This window comes from Urocitellus parryii, chromosome 5 (assembly GCF_045843805.1).
Source record: "Urocitellus parryii isolate mUroPar1 chromosome 5, mUroPar1.hap1, whole genome shotgun sequence".
NCBI lineage: Eukaryota > Metazoa > Chordata > Mammalia > Rodentia > Sciuridae > Urocitellus > Urocitellus parryii.
This window is the reverse complement of record NC_135535.1, coordinates 89,253,440-89,273,779: the sequence shown is the minus strand read 5'-3', so window position 1 is coordinate 89,273,779 and position 20,340 is coordinate 89,253,440. Positions and strand designations below refer to the sequence as shown.

The following is a 20,340-nucleotide window of genomic DNA, read 5'->3' as shown; positions in this document are numbered from 1 at the left end:
GGAATTGTTATTATGAAGTAGAACAATCCCAAGGAGAAAATTATGAAGTGAATCTATTCCCCAAGCAAAGAAAGAGAAAAAATATCCCACATCAAGAAGGGTCACTTGAGGGGGCTGGGGTTGTGGCTCAGTGGTAGAGTGCTTGTCTAGCATGTGTGACATACTGGGTTCGATTCTCAGCACCACATGCCAATAAATTTTTTTTAAAAATTCATCAACAATTAATAAAAAATATTTTTTAAAAAAAGAAGAAGAAGGGTCACTTGAGCTGGGCACAGTGGCTCACGCCTCTACTCCCAGTGGCTCGGAAGGCAGGAAAATTATGAGTTCAAAGCCAGCCTCAGCAATGGCAAGGCGCTAAGCAACTCAGTGAGACCCTGTCTCTAAATAAAATACAAACTAGGGCTAGGGGTGTGGCACAGTGGTCAAGTGCCCCTGAGTTCAATGCCTGCTACCCACCCCCCAAAAAAAGGAGTCACTGGTATGGCAATTTCTCACATGTATAAAACAGTGCTAATAAGATGGGTAATTGGATCCTTGAAAAAGAGCCTTCTGGTCTGATGTTTGTGATCCTATGAGGCAGATGGGAGTTCTGAAGCAACATAAGCACTGGATTTGACACTAACTCTACCACTTAACATCCTGATGATTCAAATTCTAAGTCTGCTCATAAGTGAGGCTCAGTATCTAATAAACAATTTTAATGGAGTTTTTAAAAAATGGATGTAATAGAGCTTTGTCTAAGTGTTATGAAAATATTAGGTGTTAATGTCCTGAGAGTATTTGCAGCCCAAGGACCTAGATGAAGACCACTGGGATGACTGCCTGCTCCACCTTCCTATTTGATGGTCATACCTGGTTATGACTAATGCTCAACCTAATCCATATTACATAAATATTGTCTCCTTTATGTTTCTGAAGCTCAGTGTTTACAAAGAACTATCAGTAGTAGTATTTTGATGCTTGCATCTTGATCCACAGCCTTTTTGCTATATCTTTGTGCTGCTTTTACATGACATATACTATACAATCATTAGCAACTATGTAACTATTGGTTATCTTAGAGTAATGGTGACTGTACATTAATTCACACACTGTGCTCAGTCATTTTAAAAGAGTGTTAAAATCTACTAGTGAAAAATAGGTAAATTTTAGCCTCCCCTACTGCACTTTTCTTTATCAACCCCCAAATCCCTAGGTTCTACTGACTCTCAAAAAACTAGTATCTTCAAATTCTCTCCTCCCTTCCCCTATGTATAGGACTGGAGAAAGCATCTGGAAGGATTTGTAACCAGAAAACAATTGTATTATCTATCCCGAGGTGTTAGTTCATTTGGGAATCAAAACCTTAACTAAAGGAAGGTTGGGTAAAGACACTGATCAATAAATAGGAAGTTTTATTTTGGATAGCAAGCCTTTTATTTTGAATAGCCAACCTTATTGCCCCTAAAGCTCCTCGTAAAATTGGTAGCCCCTTGGGGAAATGATTTATTCTTAACTGACAGGTAGAACAGACAGGCCCTGGCAGAGAATGAAGCCAAAATAGAAGATGGAACCCATATCCTAATTCATATAATGCCAACCAAAATTTATTCTGTCATTCAAAAAGTAATTTGGAGAGTTGGGGATGTAACTCAGAGGCCCTGGATTCTATCCCCCACCAAAAAAAAAAAAAAAAAAAATGTAGAAGAAGAAAAAGTAATTTGAACATTCTGGTACTACAATAGCTAGATTGTCCATAAACTTTTTCCAAGATAGCAGCTGTTTTGTACATGAACATAATAAACACTGACTTGAAAGAATGTCTTCAGAACAGTGACAGGTGATTATTGTTTAAATAGGAACTGGGCCCCCTCATCAAATTGTAAGAATACAGTGAGGAAGGCAAAATTGTCTCCATTGAATATGCCTTTTAAAAGCCTTTAAAAAATGTTTAAAAGTCTATTTGTTCAACATCCACTGCCTGGTCATACTGTTAGCATAATAAAATTCAATAGTCATGCCTGTCATCTGTTTTCTACCAAACGACTTAGCCCATCTCTTGGCTTAAACCTGTAAGTCTTTAAAATGTTGTGATTTAACAAAAACATTTTACTGGAGGTCAATGCCCTTTGGAAATCCTTTTAAAAGAAACATTCTGGCATATGGCTTGTGGTATGACAACAATATTGATAACATGTCAAAACCATTCTCTTCATTTGTGCATATGAAACTGAAAATGGCAGCTTTGGCATAGAACATCTACTTGTGAATTAATTTGCTAAACTATTATGAACAAAGCACATGATTTTTCCTTAAAATTGGAAGTTCAAAACACATTTTATTATTGACTCACTTTCCTCTCTCACTTCTAAGAAGTGAGAGAGGAAGGTGAGTATGGGGTATGGAAAGTGAGTATGGGGTATGGAAAGAGAAGAAATGCATTTAACTTGTTAGATAACCTAGTCATTGGGTTTCACTTATTATTAAATTTAAAACAGAAATATGCATATTTTAAATCTTTTGTGGCTCTGTTTTTGGAGATAGTTGCTATAATCCTTTGAAACGAAAATTCTAAAATCTAATATTTATTACAATTTTATCCAGTTTCAGTACTAACCTTATTGTCCTTAGTTTTTATCTTTCTCTTCAAAGATAGCAGAAATAAACTCTGCATTAATGGCTCTGGCTCTTGCTTGTTTTACTTATTCCTTGCAGGGAATAAATAGTTCTCAAATTTCTACCTACAAACTACTTCCTATATTCCATTTTAATTTACTAGCCAAACCTGTTTTTATGTGACTGTCAAGTCAAAATATCAAGTGCCCAAATTCCAATCTGCCTTTTCCGAGTATTTGCAAATAGACAGCATTAGCTCTTCATATTTCAATCCCAAATGAAACTTGTCTGTTCCTATTCTCAAATTCCATAAATTTGTATTTCTAATCATTCTCCCAGTCACACAGACTCTGCCCATTAGTTTTCCTCATTTCCTATATCCCTCTAAGCTTTGCTACTAAAAATGTCCAAGGTTCAGTAGCATCTATCAGAATCACCTGCAGTTTATTAGAATTGCAGGCCCCACTGAACAGTTCTGAATCAGAATCTGCATTTTAACAAGATTCTAGTTAAGTCTGGTGCACTATGCCTGAGCAGCACTGCCCTTACTTAGCAGGGACTACTCTGATTTGAATGTTTGTATACCCCTAAAATGCATATGTTGAAATCCTAATCCCCAATGTGAATAGTATGTAGGAGGTGATGAGTCATGAGGGTAGAGCCCAAATGATAGGGACTAGTACCCTCATAAAACAGCCCTGGGGAACTTGTTTGGTTCTTCCTCCATGGAAGGACTCAGCAGAGAGGTGGTCAAAAAGTTCTCACCAGAACTCAACCATGCCCATATCTTGATATTGGATTCTCAGGCTTCAGAACCAGGTAAGGATTTTCTATTTAAAAGCTTCCCAGTAATATTTGCTAACTTTCTGTTACCATTAAAAAAAAAACTCACATCATAAAATCAACCTATGAAAAGTTTTATTTGGGCTCACTGTTTTGGAGGTTCCAGTCCATGATCCAGTGGATCCATCATATTTAGGCCTATAGGAGCACATCAAGGCAGGAGCTCATGGTGAAACAAACCTATTCACCTGATGGTGAGGAAGCAAATGAAAAGAAGAAGAGGCTGGGGTCTACTTTCTACTTCAAAGGTATGCCCTAATGACCTGAAGACCCCTCACTAGAAGGTAAGCTTGATCAAAGCATGTCTTTTTTAGTCCACATCTATTCTACTTGAACTAAAAGGAGGATAGTCTGATATATAGTAGGCATTCAATATGTATTCGTTAAATAATTGAATCAATAGATAATTAAGTAAATGACTGATGTCAAATTCCATTAAGATTCCCTAGCCTTTTTATTTCTACCCAAGTTATTCATCTTCGGCCAACAATGATAAATTGATAGCTGGTCACTTTATTCATTTACTTTTGCTTCCACCTTGGACTATTGATTATTTTCATTAATAATATAGATGACGTTGATAAAGTGCTTTGGGCAGCTAACAGGAAAAGCAATGGCAATGATGCTGACACATTCAGAATGTCTCCTGGCTGATGTGATCAATATCTAAACAAACAATTTCCATCCATCAATCATTCCTCTACTTCCTGCAATTGAATCTCCCTGGAGAAGTCATCAGATCCTTTCAATCTTGATGACTGACAAGTTGTCCCTGTGGATTCCCCAACACTGTGTAGATGGGGAGGTGTCTTTGACAGTAAGACTTTAAAAGCTCTAAATTCAAAACAGGATTAGATTAGAAAACTCACAGGTAAAGTCATAGTTATTTCAGGGTTCTGAAAGAAGCTGAACATGAAGGTAAGTAAAAGTTTTATTTACTCGAGACATTTTAGTTATTTTATAAAAAGCTTTATAACTTTTCACCTATTTTTAGTGAGCATTTTAGAGGCTAAATGATATTGAACTTTTATAAAATAGAATTGTTTGATTTTACCTAGGAAAAAAAAAACATCACTTATTCACCCAATTCCTCATTTGGGTGAGGTAATGAAAATAATATATTTCTAAATAATTTTTCTAAGTGAACTCTGTGGGTTAATAAAAAGGGAGACTGGGAGAATACCTCCACATACCGAGTATTAAAACAGAACATAGCCAGAAGTAAGGGATTTGTAATCGTCCAGGCATAGAGGAAGAAAGCAGAAAATCCAATGGGCAGGGGAATGACCCTCTTTGGTTCATCATGTCATGCAGGGAGCCAAAAGTCTGACAGCAGCAACCCTGGCTCTTCTTCTGGTGTTTTCTGTCCTGGGAAACAGCGCTCCTCAGGTAACCAGATACAAAGAACAAATCTGTTGCAGGCACGCTGTGCCCACTCTCTCTTTTCTTTCTTTTTTCCCCTTTCTTATTTCTTCTTCTTCTCCCTCTCCTCCACGCCCCTTGGAGGACTGAGCTGTGATAATTTATTAACCTTTCTTCTCTTCTCCTGCTTATAGAAACTCTTTAATAGAAGAAACTGGACTCCTCAAGCTATGCTCTACCTGAAGGGGGCACGTAAGTTCCCAAATACTTTGTTCGTCCTACAATGGTAATGGAAGACTCTCAGGGTGCATGAATCCATGAACAGATAGTTGAAAAGCCTGAAGACAGAATAATATCAAACTTTGCTCCTTTACCTAAGTGAGGGCATCTGGTAATCCAGGAAAAGATAGGAGAAGGAGGATAATGAGAGCAAGACTCCCTGGTAATTAGAAACCTTCCATTCTAAACCTGAAGGTTGCCATTTCTTGGTGCAGACACAACCCTGAGGCTTCCTAGGGAAGAGAGCACGGATCTGTGAACTTGACCTCGGCTCCAACGCGCCCCTGCAGCATCTGGCTGAGGCGGCAGGGGGCGGGAAGGGTGAGGAGGAGTTGGGACTTTTTGCGGGTTTCCGCAGCACGGGCTCGGGCCAGACTGCCTTCTGAGCGCCCTAAACCCTTCAGCCAGGCACGGCTCTGACCAGGAGCCACCCGCTGCCGCTGTTGCCTCATCTGGCTGCGGTGGTTTAACCGGCAATTGCCCCAGGCCATCGGGGCTGAGCCTGGTGTCTTGCTTTGCAGAGGGGCGCCGCTTCATTTCCGACCAGAGCCGTAGGAAGGACCTCTCCGACAGGCTGCCTCCAGGTGAGTGACCTAGACAGCGAGGGCTGGTGTCCGGTCTTGAAGCTGCAGAGGTGGAGCAGGGCTCGCTCAGCCCTGGCGCGGAAGGAAAGCTTCTCCCCGATCCGGAAAGACGCAGCTCTCCAAGTGCCCTGAGTTACAGTTGGCCTGAATCCAGCTCAAGTGGGCAGCAGCGGCAGGACTCGCAGCTCTGGAGCCGGGGTGTGACGCTCTGACCCTGGGGACCAGGGCTCCCGTGGCGCGGAAGCAGGCGCGGCAGCCACCAAGGCTTGACTGGGTCGCAGTCTTCTGGCGGCCAGGGTTTGCTGAGGTCCTCAGGAAGCGAGGCAAGGGCGGACAGGCAAAATCTGGGGTCCAGCTCAGAGGGGTAGGGAGGGGTATAAAGAACTGTACAACTGCTTCTAGAAATGTACCTATGCATTAATGGCAGGAGTGTTGCTCAGTTTCCTCTTAAACATTATTGTTGCTATTATTATTAAAATAATCATTAACCTAGGAGCCTCAAATGTATCTTTACTATATCAGTAAAAGAGCTATTATTAAAAGGTTCAAAACCAAAATTAGGTAAGTGGGGGACATTAGAATGGAGCCAGGCACTGTTGTTTTTCATGATACACCTTTCCATGTCATTGAATTAGAGATTATAACACAATTTTTTTAAAAAAATTATAAAGATTGAAATGCTAAAGAATAAAAATATATACTTATTCTGAAAAAATATCTAAACCTTTCTGCCCATTTGGGCACAGTGTCACAAACCTGTAATCCCAGCAACTGGGAGGCCGAGAATCCTAAATTCAAGGCCAGCTTCAGCAAGTTAATGGGACTAGGTCTCAAATAATAAGAAGAGTTTTTAAAGGGGGCTGAGGATGTAACTCAGTGGTCAATGCTCTTGGGTACAATTATAACTACCACAACAAAACAAACATCTTTCTGCCCAGACATCTCTGTAAGTTATGAAGATGGAAATTCCTCATGGGCTCTTTCTCTTAGTCCTCTGTGCTTTCATGCCATTCTCTTAAGAACATAGTTCAAAATATTCTTCCCTACCCTGTAAGTAAAAGATATAATCACTGGGAAGTCATTTCTAAGGGAAGTATGAAATGTTTCCATTTATAAAAATCAGTGTTCTGGGACTGGGGATATAGCTCAGTGGTTGAGCTCTTGTCTAAATTGAGTGAGGCCCTGGGTTTGATGTACATGCACATATGTGTGCGCGCGCACACACACACACACACACACACACACACACACATCAGTGTCCTATGTACTCTTTGCTTAGGGATAAAAAAAAAACTATTTCATAGAGGTATTTCTACTATTGTAGCATACTAGAATAGTATTTATTTATATGAATATTTAAATTCTAATGGAATCTTTATAATTTTTTTTCCTCTAGAAAGACGAAGCCCAAATCCCCAACTACTAACTCTTCCAGAAGCAGCAGCTCTATTACTGGCTTTGTTGCAGAAACCACAAGAAGGTACAAGTATAGTAATCTCCTTTTACTGCAGAACAGAGCAGGATTCTGTCTTGAGTACATTCTTCTCACTCCAAAAAGTCACAAAGATGTGTATTCTATAAAGACCAATATATTTGTCATTAAAGTGAGGCTTGAGAATATAAAAAAATATTTACTGATGAGACTGGTGAACTTTATATGAATTTCACAATCCATCGCCTATTTTAATCGTTGTTTTTCTTAGAACTCAAAGCTGATGGAGCTTATTATTTTGTAATTGAAAACACTGAAACCAAAAAAATGGAATAATCATAAATCCAGTTGTTCCCTATTAAAAGTTAAACCAAATAATATTGCTGAAAGTCAACCATTTTCATTTTTACTTGTAGAAGTTTTAAATAGTTCACCCAAATAGATAAGGACCAGTTCTGATTCTAAGCCTGTCTGATTTTCACTACACTGTATAGCCTCTTCCATACCAGGACTGGGCAAAATCTTCAAGTTGAACCATTTTGTCCATGTGGCAATAAAACTACTAATTAAATTAGACATCTTGGTAATGGATCAGCTGGGTCTTTGGAGGCTAATCAACCTAGTTTAAATCCTGGCTCTACTGCTTTTCTACCTGGGTGGTCCTGAGTCTTAGTGTCATGATATCCATGTTCAGGGTCTCAACAAGGGCCTAATAAACAAGGTATGTAATTCTTATTACTATTAAGAATAAAAGTCATCAAAGCATAATAAATAGACCTAGAATTTTCTCTCTCAAAAATTACAATGAGCCAGGTATGGTGGTGAATGCCTATAATCCCAGTGGCTCAGGAGGCTGAGGCAGGAGGATCGTGAGTTCAAAGCCAGCCTCAGCAATTTAGCAAGGCCCTAAGCAACACAGTGAAACCCGTTTCTAAATAAAATACAAAAGGGGCTGGAGATGTTGCTCAGTGGTTGAGTGCCCCTGGATTCACTCCCCAATACAAAAAAATTATAATGCTATCATATTTATGACATAATTTAAAATGTAAAAGGTCTAAAAATATATGGCAAGTGATCTGGTGGTCAAAGCACATACTACAGCCATGGTTCCCTGACATTTATGCTACTGGAACAAACATGTGCTGTGTTTAGGATTGAACTGAGCCATGTGGGAGGAGGGAAGACAGCAGAAGGTACTTCTTAGGCTGAAGTTTTGCCTTTGTTGTGAAACAGTGCCTGTGAGCAGCACATCGAAGAGAGTGGAACAAAGAAGTCTTTTGAACCCAAAATGCCAGGGCTAACTGGGACATAGAGAAGATTATAATTCTTATTCAGAAATTATACATTTATGCCTTCTAGGTGCCACACACTGTGGCAGGCAGAGGAGAGAAGAGACTAAGCCAAAGCAGGCATGACAGTAGCTTTTGTAGGAAAAAGACGGGGTCAATAGGGAGTGGCACAGCAGAACACAGGAGCGGTGGTTATAACAGAACTACTATAATACTGCTGCTGCTACTGATCATGATGATGATGATGATAGCTAATAACGATCAAGTCCTTGCTGTAGTACAGTGGGCCAGTACTAAGCACTTGATATGAATGTATACCTTAATCCTCACAAGAACCCCAGGACATGGGTACTCTTTTGTGATTTTAAATAGGTTTATTTATTCATTCATTCATTCATTTATTCATTTGTTTTATAGTTGTATATGGAGAAGAATGCCTTTATTTTATTTGTTTATTTTTATGTAGTGCTAAGGATCAAACCCAGTGCCTCACACATGCTAGGCAAGCGCTCTGCCATACTCTTAACCCACATTTTATAGGTGATGAAATAGAGGCACAGAAGGATCAAGTTGCTAGCTCACCATCAGAGAAGGTAACTATTCTGTATTTTAGAATGAATGATGCAATATATGGATCTTCAGCAGAGAAATGGCATGGTAAAGGAAGATGAGTCTGATTATGATACACAAAGTAATAATAAAAGCAATAAAAATTTCAACCATCCAGGAGAGCACTTATGATGTGTCCCACAGCATTGTTAATCTTTAGACTCAGAAAACTGGACCTTTAAGAATTGTATTTGCTTTCCTAAGGTCATACAGATAGTAAGAGGTGATTCTGAGATTTTCTTTCATGACTGGTGACTCTGTAGCTCTTTTGATGATGCCATGACACCTCATGGATTATGTTGGAAAAGAAAGGCTGGCATGAGGACCCAGTGAGAAGCCAAGGAAACAAGAAGGAGTGAAGAATGAGGTTGGTGGTCAGTGGGGCTTGATGGAGGGGCTTGACTCTGAGGTATATTGCCAAGAAGTATAGGTAAGATGGGATAACTGTTTGCTAAAGACATAAAGGAGACTCCAAAGTCTAGCACATTTGTCAAGTTGTATGTGAGAGTTAAAAATGGCAATCCTGATAATAAAGCATAAAAATTTCTGTGGATGTGAAGAAGAGTTCAGTTCTAGTTGATGGAGATATTCTGGTAATTCAAGGTGTAGGCCAGTTGGTCTTCACTGTCCATGGGCAGACTGGTTTTATCAGAGATAACTGAGGAGTTTCTTGAAACATTTATTTCTTGACCTTATGCCCAGAGGTTCTGATTCTGTACTCCTTGAGTGAGACCCCAGCATCTGTATCCTTAACAAGTCCCCTCTGACATTACTCTGGCACGGGTCAGATTTGAGAACAAATGAAAATTCAGAGGTAGTTAATAAGGGTTGAAACCATAATGGAGATCACTTCTAGGGGCTTAGGTGTCTTGGGAAAAGAACAGATAGTAAAAGACTGAGTTGCAAAACACCCCAAAATCAAGGGACAAGGGAGAAAATCATACTGATGAAGATTGTAAAAAGAGCAGGCCAAAATATAAAAGGAGAATCAGAATCTCCCAGAAGTCAAATATGATAAGGTTCAAGAAGACAGTCATCAGAACCATCACTCTAGCAGGATGGTTAGAGTGAATACAGAATGCAGGACATGAAACAAGAGTCCATAAGACTTCCCTTCAGCTTCTAGCCATGACACAATTCCCTGCTGCTGCATCCTATCCAAAACATTGATCAGGGGGAATTTGGTCCAAGAAAGTAAATTGCAGAATGGAAAATACTCGATATTGGAGAACTGGCCTGGATCACAGAACTGCAATGAAAGGTGAGAAATAGTTGAATAGATGGAGGTTGCTGTATCTAAGATGGTCTTTTCTAAATTCAAGCTTTGGGACAATGATTTTTGAAGTCAGAAGGAAAAGGGCTCTGATGAAGACTGGTTAACAGGAAGTTTTGGATTGCATGTGCAGAGCTAGGAAAGAAAATGAGCTAGAATAGAAAGAGCTAATTCTACAGAGGAGAAAGGATTTCTCCATAGGTCCCCATTTCATGTCTCTTAGAAAAATAAACATAATTTTTTGAATTATCAAAGTTTTGTAAGTTACTTGTCACTGAAGATGAAATAAAGAAGATAAACTTTATTAATCTAAATCGATGGACAAGTTTTGGATTCCCATATGATTTGTTGATCACTAGCATCCTGTAGTGTTTTTATTCTGAAATTCCTAGGTATTAATTATTTGGGAGACTCTTATGTAGTTAATGTAGACAAACATTATAAGTAGAAAATATTGTTAACTGTTATTGTCGTCTTTCATCTCAGTGGAGTTTATATTGGAATGCCTTTTTGGCTGTGTGTTTTTACCCCTTCTCTAAATATCAGCCTGTTGTTTATAATATTTCAGAATGTGCTAGCAATTCAGGTTAAGATATGGCTGGGCTATTCAAATTATATTGTAACTTACTGAGGGAATATGGTTTAATCCAAAAATGACTCTAAAGAAAATTAGGAGATGCATTTTGCCCTGGGCCACTCCTGGGAGCTACCTGATTGCAGGTTTTATCCCTTTTATTGTAGTTTTAGAATCCCAGAAACTTGCTGCCATCTGAGTCCTTAGGTATTCCTGCCCAGATGTGATATCTCATGCTCTGAAGTTTTGCAAGTTTCCAAGAGCTAACAAGTGTCCTTGCTTTTGACTTATTGCCCTTCCCAGAAGGAATCACCTAATAAAGGAACTTTCACAAATGCATTCCTATGTACTTGAGATCATTATGTTAATAAGCCAGATTCAGAAAGTCAAGGGTCTTACGTTTTCTTTCATATGTGCAAATTAGAGAGGAAAAAGAAAATGCAAGGTGTGACAGTTGAGGGGGAGGTGCTCAGGAAAATCCAAGGGAGATCAGTAGAGGAGAGGAAAGGGACCAAAGGGAGGGAAGGGAAAGGAGAAAAAAAATGTTCTGCTATATAATCCTTCCAAAGTAAGATAGGAAGAGATAAAATAAAGAGAGAATAATTTGATGCAAATGGATGGTCATAATTGTGGGTATTTTAGACAAGAAGCATAATTATCAGTATAAGTATATTATATGTATATGTCCAGACATATGGCCCTTTCCGAGTTCTACCACACTTCCTTTGTTATAGATTCATTCATCATAGATATTCAGATATATCCCAAGCTGAGGAGGAAATTTTTTAAACCAAACAAATCAAAACCCATTTTTAAAAAATTTTCAATAGCAGAGTTCAATAGTTAATATAAATTAGTGGACTAAATGTTTTATTTGCTGAGGTTCTCTTCATTTACTTTCCTCCCTTTTAAAACATGGAATGTGGGCTGGGGATATAGCTTAGTTGGTAGAGTGCTTGCCTCGAATGCACAAGGCCCTGGGTTCAATCCCCAGCACCATACACACACACACACACACACACACACACACACACACACAAAGGAATGTGTATGATTATTTTGCATGATTTTTTTTTTCTTACAGATGGAGAGAAAAACTCTGATCAAAGCAGATTCCTGGGAGATGGTCTGCTAAACTGGTGAAAATATACCAGAGTACATTCAAGCATAGTTCTGTTCTTGTTGAAAACATGAACCATGTGAATAAAGCCCCTGGACCCTTTTACTGTGATCTTAGAAATATGCGCCACTAGTTGTATTTTTCAGAAGCAAAAGAAATGTAGAGTTCTAAGCTAAGACCATTATCACCCCTTTGGCTGTTTCAGATCCTGTTCAGATCACTTGGTGTCTTACTTCACAATTTTTTTTGGAGCATTTCTAATAAGGCTGAAAACTCATTACAGCCAAAACCTGGCTTGATCTTGGTTGTTGGTTTTTCATCCCCTTACCCATTTGCATTCTGATGTCACTCAGCAGTGGTTCTCCCTGTTTCCCCTTTTTCTTATTCCTTAGAGAAGGGTCAGGCCTGGCAGGACTGGAAAAGGGAGAGTCTTACTGTGTGGTTTCTCCAGGAGATTTAAGTTGTTAAGGAAGGAAGTGGAAATGGGCTGGCTGGGAAGAAGCCTTGTAAGAGCACATGAGTGTGGTTACTGAGATGGGGAACAGGCAGTTCAGCTGGAGCCAGTAAAAGGTTTGCTGAAGGGCCATAGCTAGGAGCTCCCCATGTGCCCTCAGGAGATTTCCCAAAAATCATTTTAAAAAGTTGGGTCTAAAAGTTAGGGACCTAAGCAAATGGAGACTCTGCTTGTGTATATATCATACAAAGGGAACCAGCTAGATTTCTAGAGGTAACCCATTTTCCATGGCTAAAGAGTCTCAGCAAATTCTAATCCTCTGCTTACTCTAACTGCCTAGATCTTCAGGCTTTATTTGACATTAGAGCATTACATTAAGGTACCCTGATAACATAGTGCATGTAATATAAACTAGTTTACTACTTTTCAAAGTCAATTTGGGTTCAATATCACCTGAACACAAATACAGTCACACCACTACGGCAAGCATAATAATTTATTTGGAATTATCACATGACCATCATGTTTTTAACCTAATCAATTCAGAGTTGTTACTGATAAATGTTGTAAGTGGAAAGTATTGTTGATTCTTATGGTAATCAGGATGTAGCCATTATTTAATAGCTAAAGAATATCTTTCTGTGAATGTCTCCAACTTGAAATTGTAATTTCACTCTGTTAAGTAATCAAAATCATGCTTATAAGATTTATCTGGCTCTTGTTTCATAACTGAATAATGATATAATAGTCAAGTTAATATAATATTTATCTCTGCCAAAAATTAATATACATGTATTAAAAACTTCTGTGGCATTATAATAGGCGTCTGTCATTAATTATGATTTGATTTTAAAGTTGGTTAAGTAGAGACAATGCATACATCCAATTTATTGAAAATTACTGTTTACTCACCAGACATAAACTTATTCATATTGCCTAGTTAAATATTATGTATATTCCAAGAATGCTTTTTTTTTTTTTTGGTACCAGGGATTTAACTCAGGGGTGTGTAACCATTGAGCCACACCCCCAGCCCTTTTAATTTTTTATTTTGAGACAGGATCTCACTATCCTGCTGAGGGGCTCATTAAGTTTCTGAGGCTGGTTTTGAACTTGCCATCCTCCTGCCTCAGCCTCCCAAGTTGCTGGGATTATAGGCATGAACCATCGTGGCCTAGCTCAAGAACATTTTAACATTAATCTTCAGAAATAATTTTTCCCAGATCTGACCATAATAATTTCAAGTATTTCATACTAAAATGCAGTTTCAAAAAACTGTCTGAATGACCACTAGCTGCTAAAATACAACCATAAGTATTTATAAGTCTTTGAGTTCCTTGAATGTTCTGCCACACAAATAGGCTGATTAATTACAAAGGTCCCTCTCCTTAGTTTGCTATAGCTTTCCAGGTATCTTAGGGTGTGTCTTAGTCTATGTTTTATTACTGTAGCAGAATACATGAGGCTGGGAAATTTGTAGAGAAAAGAGGTTTATTTTGGCTTGGGATTCTGGAGGTTGGAAGGTCCAAGAACATGGCTCTGGCATCTTCTCTGCTTCTGATGAAGGCCTCATGCTGCTTCATGGCCTAGCGGGCATGTGTGGAAGAGGCAAAACATGAGGGGTGGCCTTGTTTATAACAACCTATGCTTATGGTGACTATTATTTGTTCCCAGAGAATTAACAACTTCTAACAAACTTATCACCTTGTGACATTGTTTGTTTGTTGTTGTGGTCATTTGTTGTTACCAGGGATTAAACCCAGAGGCACTCAACAACTGAGCCACATCCTCGTTTCCATATTTTATTTAGAGACAGTGTCTTGCTGAATTGCTTAGGGCCTCACTAAGTTGCTGAGGCTGGCTTTGAATTCTCGGTCCTCTTGCCCTCGGCTCCTGAGCCACTGGGATTACAGTGTGCCCCTTTCTCAGCTATTCTTTTTTGTTGTTTTGTTTTTGGAGCTAGGATTGAACCCAGGATTTTATGCAGGCTAAGCACACTAACACTGAGCTACAGCTCTGTCTCCCAATCACCTTGTAAAGGCCCACCTCCCAACACCACCACAGTGGCAAACTTCAACATGAGTTTTAGACGGGACAGATCAGATTCAAGCCTAGTAAGGTGTCTGCAATTCTCTTTATTTCCATCTTTTTACAAACTGGAATGATGAAGTAATTATGAATCAACAAACTTCTACATTATATGGCATGTATTCTAAATTAAGAAATGATTGCCTTCAACCTATACACACTCACTGGAACATTCTGACCTCCAGATAGAGCTATCAAACACTTTCTGTACAGTTCAGGTTGCTTTTCCCTCTTTGCTTCTATATCCTACCTCCAGCTTGGGTTCTTAATTACTCTTTATTCCCTGAGTTATTAATTATTATTTGTTCTCCTTCTCCCTTTCCACCACCACTGTAGTCCTAAGAAGAGAGAAAAAGACAAAGAGGCCTAGCTTGCTTGTTCCAATCAGCCTATAGCTCACATTTCTTCTTCACCTACCAATGATAAATAAAAATGTGTATTTCATCAACCTTGAGTTATATTATTTTATCTTGGTCTCAGGAAAAGGCAAGTTGGGACAGAAACTTCATTTAGTCCAGTCTCTTCTTACTATCTGTAAATTCCTTTAGAAAGAGGTAGTTTCTACTTTGATCCGATCCTCACAATCACCCAGGGAAGCAGGCAATTCTGTCACCCACATCGCTTCAAAGAAATTTGGAAAGGTTACCAATCTCATTCACAAGGGGTCTACCCTCATGACCTAGTCACCTTCCAAAGACCTCACCTTCTGATATCATCACATGGGGGATTGGTGTTTCAAATATGAAAGGGAGGTGTGGGACACAAACATTCAAACCTTGGTAATTCAAATCATTGTTATGAACGACCAATAAAAAAAAAAAAAAAAAAGTCAGTCTTTTGCTGGGTACATGAGCTCACGCCTGTAATTTCAGCTACTTAAAGGCTAGTATAGGAGGATCTCAAGTTCAATACCAACCTGAGCAACTCAGTAAGACCCTCAGCAACTTAGCAAGATCCTGTCTCAAGACAAAAAATAAAAAGGGCTGGAGATGTAGCTCAATGGTAAAGTGCCCTTGGATTCAATTAAAAAATAAAATTAAATTAAAAAATAAAATCTAGGGGGCTGGGGAAAAGATAGTCTTTTAACAAATGGTGCTGAGAAAACTGGATATCCATATGTAGAAGAATGAAATTAGATCCCAAACTCTCAGGCTGCACAAAAGTCAAATGGATCAAGGACTTAGGAATTAAACTAGAAAACTTGGAACTGCTGGGAGAAAACATAAGGTCAATACTCCACCATACAGATGCAGGTACCAACTTCCTCAACAAACCCCTAAAACTTAAGAAATAAAACCCTGGGGCTGGGATTGTGGCTCAGTGGTAGAATGCTCGCCTAGCATGTTTGAAGCACTGAGTTCGATCCTCAGCACTAAATAAATGTAAAATAAAGATATTGTGTCCATTTAAAACTAAAAAAAAAAAAGAATCACTAAGTGGGAAGCCAAGAAATTGAAAAGCCTCTGCACAGCAAGGAAATGGTTAAGAGCGTTGTTTTAGTCAGGCTTTTTGCTGCTGTAACTAAAAGGTCCCAAACATTGCAGAGGAGGAAAAGTTTATTTGAGGGTTCGTGGTTTTGGTTTTGGAGGTTTTAATCCATAGAAGGCTGGCTCCATTCCATGGCGCTTGAGGTAAGGCTGGACATCATGGTGGAAGAATGTGGCAGAGAAATAGCTTACATTGTGATCAGGAAGCTTAGAGAGTCCACTGGCCAGATACAAATGTATACCCCAAATCACGCCCCCAATTCCCACCTCCTTCAGCCACACCCTACCACTTTCAGTTACCACTCAGTTAATCCCTATCAGGGGATTAAATCACTGACTGGGTTAAGACTGATACTCTCTCTCTCTCTCTCTCTCTCTCACTCTCTCTCTCTCTTTTCCTGGTTTGGTTTTGTTGTTTGTTTGTTTGTTTTTTATAGTTGTAGATGGACAGAATGCCCTTATATTTTTATGTGGTGCTAATGATTGAACCCATGCCTCACACATGTGAGACAAGTGCTCTGCCACTGAGTTTCATATCCAGCCTGGGTTAAGACTATTAAAATTCAATCATTTCTCCTCTGAACCTTCTTGAATTGTCTCACACGTGAGCTTCTGATGTGAAGAGTGAGATTACAGGATAGGAGAAAATCTTTTTCAGCTGCTCTGCTGACAGGGGTTTAATATCCAGGATATATAAAGAGCTAAAAATACTTAACACCCCCAAAATAAATCCAGAATATGTAAAAAACTCAAAAAACAGCAATAATAATAATAATAATAATAACCCAATCAATAAATGTGCAAAAGAACTAAACAGACATTTTTCAAAAGAAGAAACACAAATGTTTGAAAATATATGAACAAATATATTAAAAAAAAGTTCAACTTTCTAGCAATCAAGGGAATGCAAATAAAAACTACACTAAAATTTCATCTTACCCTAGTCTGAATGGCAATTATCAAGAACACAAATAATAATAAATGTTGGTAAGAATGTCAGGGGAGAGTTACTGTTTTGGTCTGCTTTTTCACTGCTACGACTGAATGACCTGACCAGTACAATTATAAAGGAGGAAAAGTTTATTTAGAGGCTCACAGTTTCAGAGGTCCCAATCCATAGACAGCAGACTCCATTGCTCAGGGATCAAGGTGAGGCTGAATATCATGGAGGTAGAGTGTGGCAGAGGGAAGCAGCTCACATGATGAGAGAGAGAGAAGAGAGAGAGAGAGAGAGAGAGAGAGAGAGAGAGAGAGAGAGAGAGAGAGAGAGAGGGAGGAGAGAGAGAGAGGAGAGAGGGAGAGAGGGAGAGAGAGAGAGGAGAGAGGGAGGGAGAGAGAGAGAGAGAGAGAGAGAGAGAGAGAGAGAGAGAGAGAGAGAGAGACTCTACTCTCCAGATACAAAATAGCCACACCCCCAATGAACCACTTTCTCCAGCCACACCCCACCTGCCTCCAGTTACCACTCAATTCACTGATTAGGTTAAGGCTATAAGCCAATCATTTCTCCTCCAAACCTTCTTGTATTGTCTCACATGTGAGCCTTTGGGGGACACAACATCTAAACCATAACAGTTAACACTGATACATTGGTGGTGGGACTAAAAATTAGGACAACCACTCTGGAAAGCATTATAGAGATTCCTCAAAAAACTAGGAATCAAATCACTGTATGACCCATCTCTCCCAGTCTTTAGTATTTATGCCAAAGAACTAAAATCAGCATACTAGAGTAATTGAGCCACATCAACATTTATAGCAGCATAATTCACCATAGCTAAATTATGGAATTAGCCCAGGTGCCCATTTATAGATGAATAGATCAAGAAAATGTGGTATACATACACAATGGAGTCTTTGCCATAAAGAAGAAGAAAATTATGGTATTTGCCTGTAAATGGATGGAAACAGAACATCATGCTAAATGACATCAGCCAGACTCAGAATGTCAAGGATTGAATGTCAATTCTTATATGTGGAAACTAGAGTAAAATAAAGGAAAGAAGGCATTGGAAGTGGGATCCACATATCATAAATATTTAGGGAAGATCAGTGTGCAGTGGAGGATTGAGAGGTAGGAAGGACCATAAAGGGAGGGGTGGAATGAATTTAACAAAATCACATAATATGCATATACAAATGTACCACAGGGAATTTCACCTTTATGTTTATGTAGAAAGTACTGATCAAAAATAAACAAATGAAAGGAAAACCAATAAAGGAAAGAAAAGATGGGAAGGAAGGAAGAGAGGAAAAGGGTGGGGAATGGGGATTGAAATCAAATTATATGAATGTATGACCCCAACTATTATGAATAACTATAATCCTCTAATTTTAAAAAGCATAAATTTTTGTAACTCTATTTCTCTCAGTAAAACCATTTATTGATACAACTCCTGTGCACAAGGCACTATACTAGACACAGTCATTTACTAACCATCAATCCCATTTGTTTATCCTCACAGACTTTGTCAATCTTGGGAAAAGTATAAATAAATGACTACAGAAGGATGGGGCTGATTCTGAGTAGGGGGCTAAGTGCAGGTAGAAATTAAGATTCCCACACGTGCCATTCAAATACAGGTGTTGGCATTTGTTAATTACTGTGTATTATATTGTATGCATTTCTAATCATAGAATTAAAAAGACTTGTATTTTAAAGTTTTCTTTTGATGTATTTTACTGTATATTCATGCTTAAATAATAGTAGACCATCCAATTACCAATCAAGAATATCATTTGAATATACAATGTGTGACTTCACTAGGGATGCATTTTTATGGTTGTCATAACAGTGAACCCTCCCTCCTTTTAAGCATAAGATCTTTTTAGTAATTCAGCAAATAAGTATATAGTAGAAATCCATATCATTTTTTTCCCTGCTGTCCAGTGCAGAATTTTTTAGATCACTCTGCAGGCCCTAGGTTAACTGACACTCACAGGGCATTTTTCAAGGATAAGGCTTTAGATAATTTTTTTTCTTTCTTCACAAATCTTTTTTAAAAAAGATGAGTTTTGCAACTATCCTCCATTTTGGCTTGCTTATGTTGATATGTCCATTTATTCTTCTACTTTTTCCCAGCTAGAAAATAGTTGTATTACAGTTTTCCATTAGTCTTGAACTATCAGACATACTGTCTTTATGACTCTTCCACTGTTATCATTACCAATCCAGTAATGGTCTTCCCAGTGGAAGACCAACAATTTTTTTTAGAACTTCTATAGACCAAGGCGAACTGATTTGTCAATCAAGATATTCACTGAGCACTTAGATGGAACACACAGTGAATGGCTACTCAGTTATAAGAAAGGAATCCAAGAATGAATGTGCTTTGTTTTGTTCTTTGCCAATTTAGATTTAACTACATTTAAAACATAAATCTGCTTAATTATTATTATCCAATAATATCTCTAAGTACACCACAGAATGTTAGAAACACTGTCCTTGATGAAGTAATCTATTTTTTGCTAATTCTTTTTTAAAAAGATAGTTTCAAATGTTATTATTAGACACTATTCATAACCATTTTCCACGTGACATTTTAAAAAGATTTTAAAACAAGATATTGTGAATTAATGTTAAATCTTTAAATACTTCTGGATTTATTCATTTGGATTTAACAATTTGTCATCTGTGGAAAATTAACCAAATTTTCAAAAGGGCTTTCCATTTAACAATAGAAAAAAAAATGTTACAGTAAGATGATACACTACAGGTGGTAACATCTTTTGGTCATTAATTTGAAAATGAATTCTATAATTCAGAAGAGTTGTTAAAATATGCATTCATATGCATCAAGATCTTGATCTAGGATAGCTATTTTCTTATGGATTTTGATGATTTTCTGGAAAACTAAATATAAATTAATGGTTCTGATACATGTGAAAAATTAAAAATAATCAATAAAGACAGTTATTTAAAGTATGTAGGTAGTACACATTCGTAGCTAAGATCGGGATCCTTTGGGAGGGAAATGGGAGACTTTTTTGGTAGGATATAGAAACTGTATAGACACTATACAGCAAAGGATTAAAATAATGATAATTTAAAAATAAACACTGCTAAAAGAAAATTCTTATTGCTTAAATCAGCCATTTTAAAAACACGTCCAGTCTTGTCCCTTTAATACTCCTCCTCATGCCTAAATTTAAGGGAGAAACAAGACTTGGGAGCGGTAACTTGGATTTCATTCTAAATTACAAAATGGCTGTTCACTTAATCTCCTAAACTTTTAAGGCAGTGAATAAATTCCATTGTAACACTTCGAAGAAATGCAGCATTTTAATTCTTTTAAAATAATCATTCTTACCATATTCTTACTACATTAGCTGTGCTCGGCAAGTGTGCAAT

The 20,340-nt window shown here is 38.2% G+C and overlaps 1 protein-coding gene across 1 annotated transcript; it reads left to right on the top strand.

Moving 5' to 3' along the window:
* The first annotated feature begins 4,749 nt into the window (after positions 1 to 4,749).
* Positions 4,750 to 13,187, top strand: Spx (spexin hormone). Its single transcript, XM_026391952.2, has 5 exons — positions 4,750 to 4,830; positions 4,998 to 5,055; positions 5,604 to 5,666; positions 7,063 to 7,146; positions 11,928 to 13,187. The coding sequence occupies exons 1-5, from the start codon at positions 4,750 to 4,752 to the stop codon at positions 11,984 to 11,986; spliced, it is 345 nt and encodes a 114-aa protein (XP_026247737.1). The 3' UTR covers positions 11,987 to 13,187.
* The last annotated feature ends 7,153 nt before the right edge of the window (positions 13,188 to 20,340 follow it).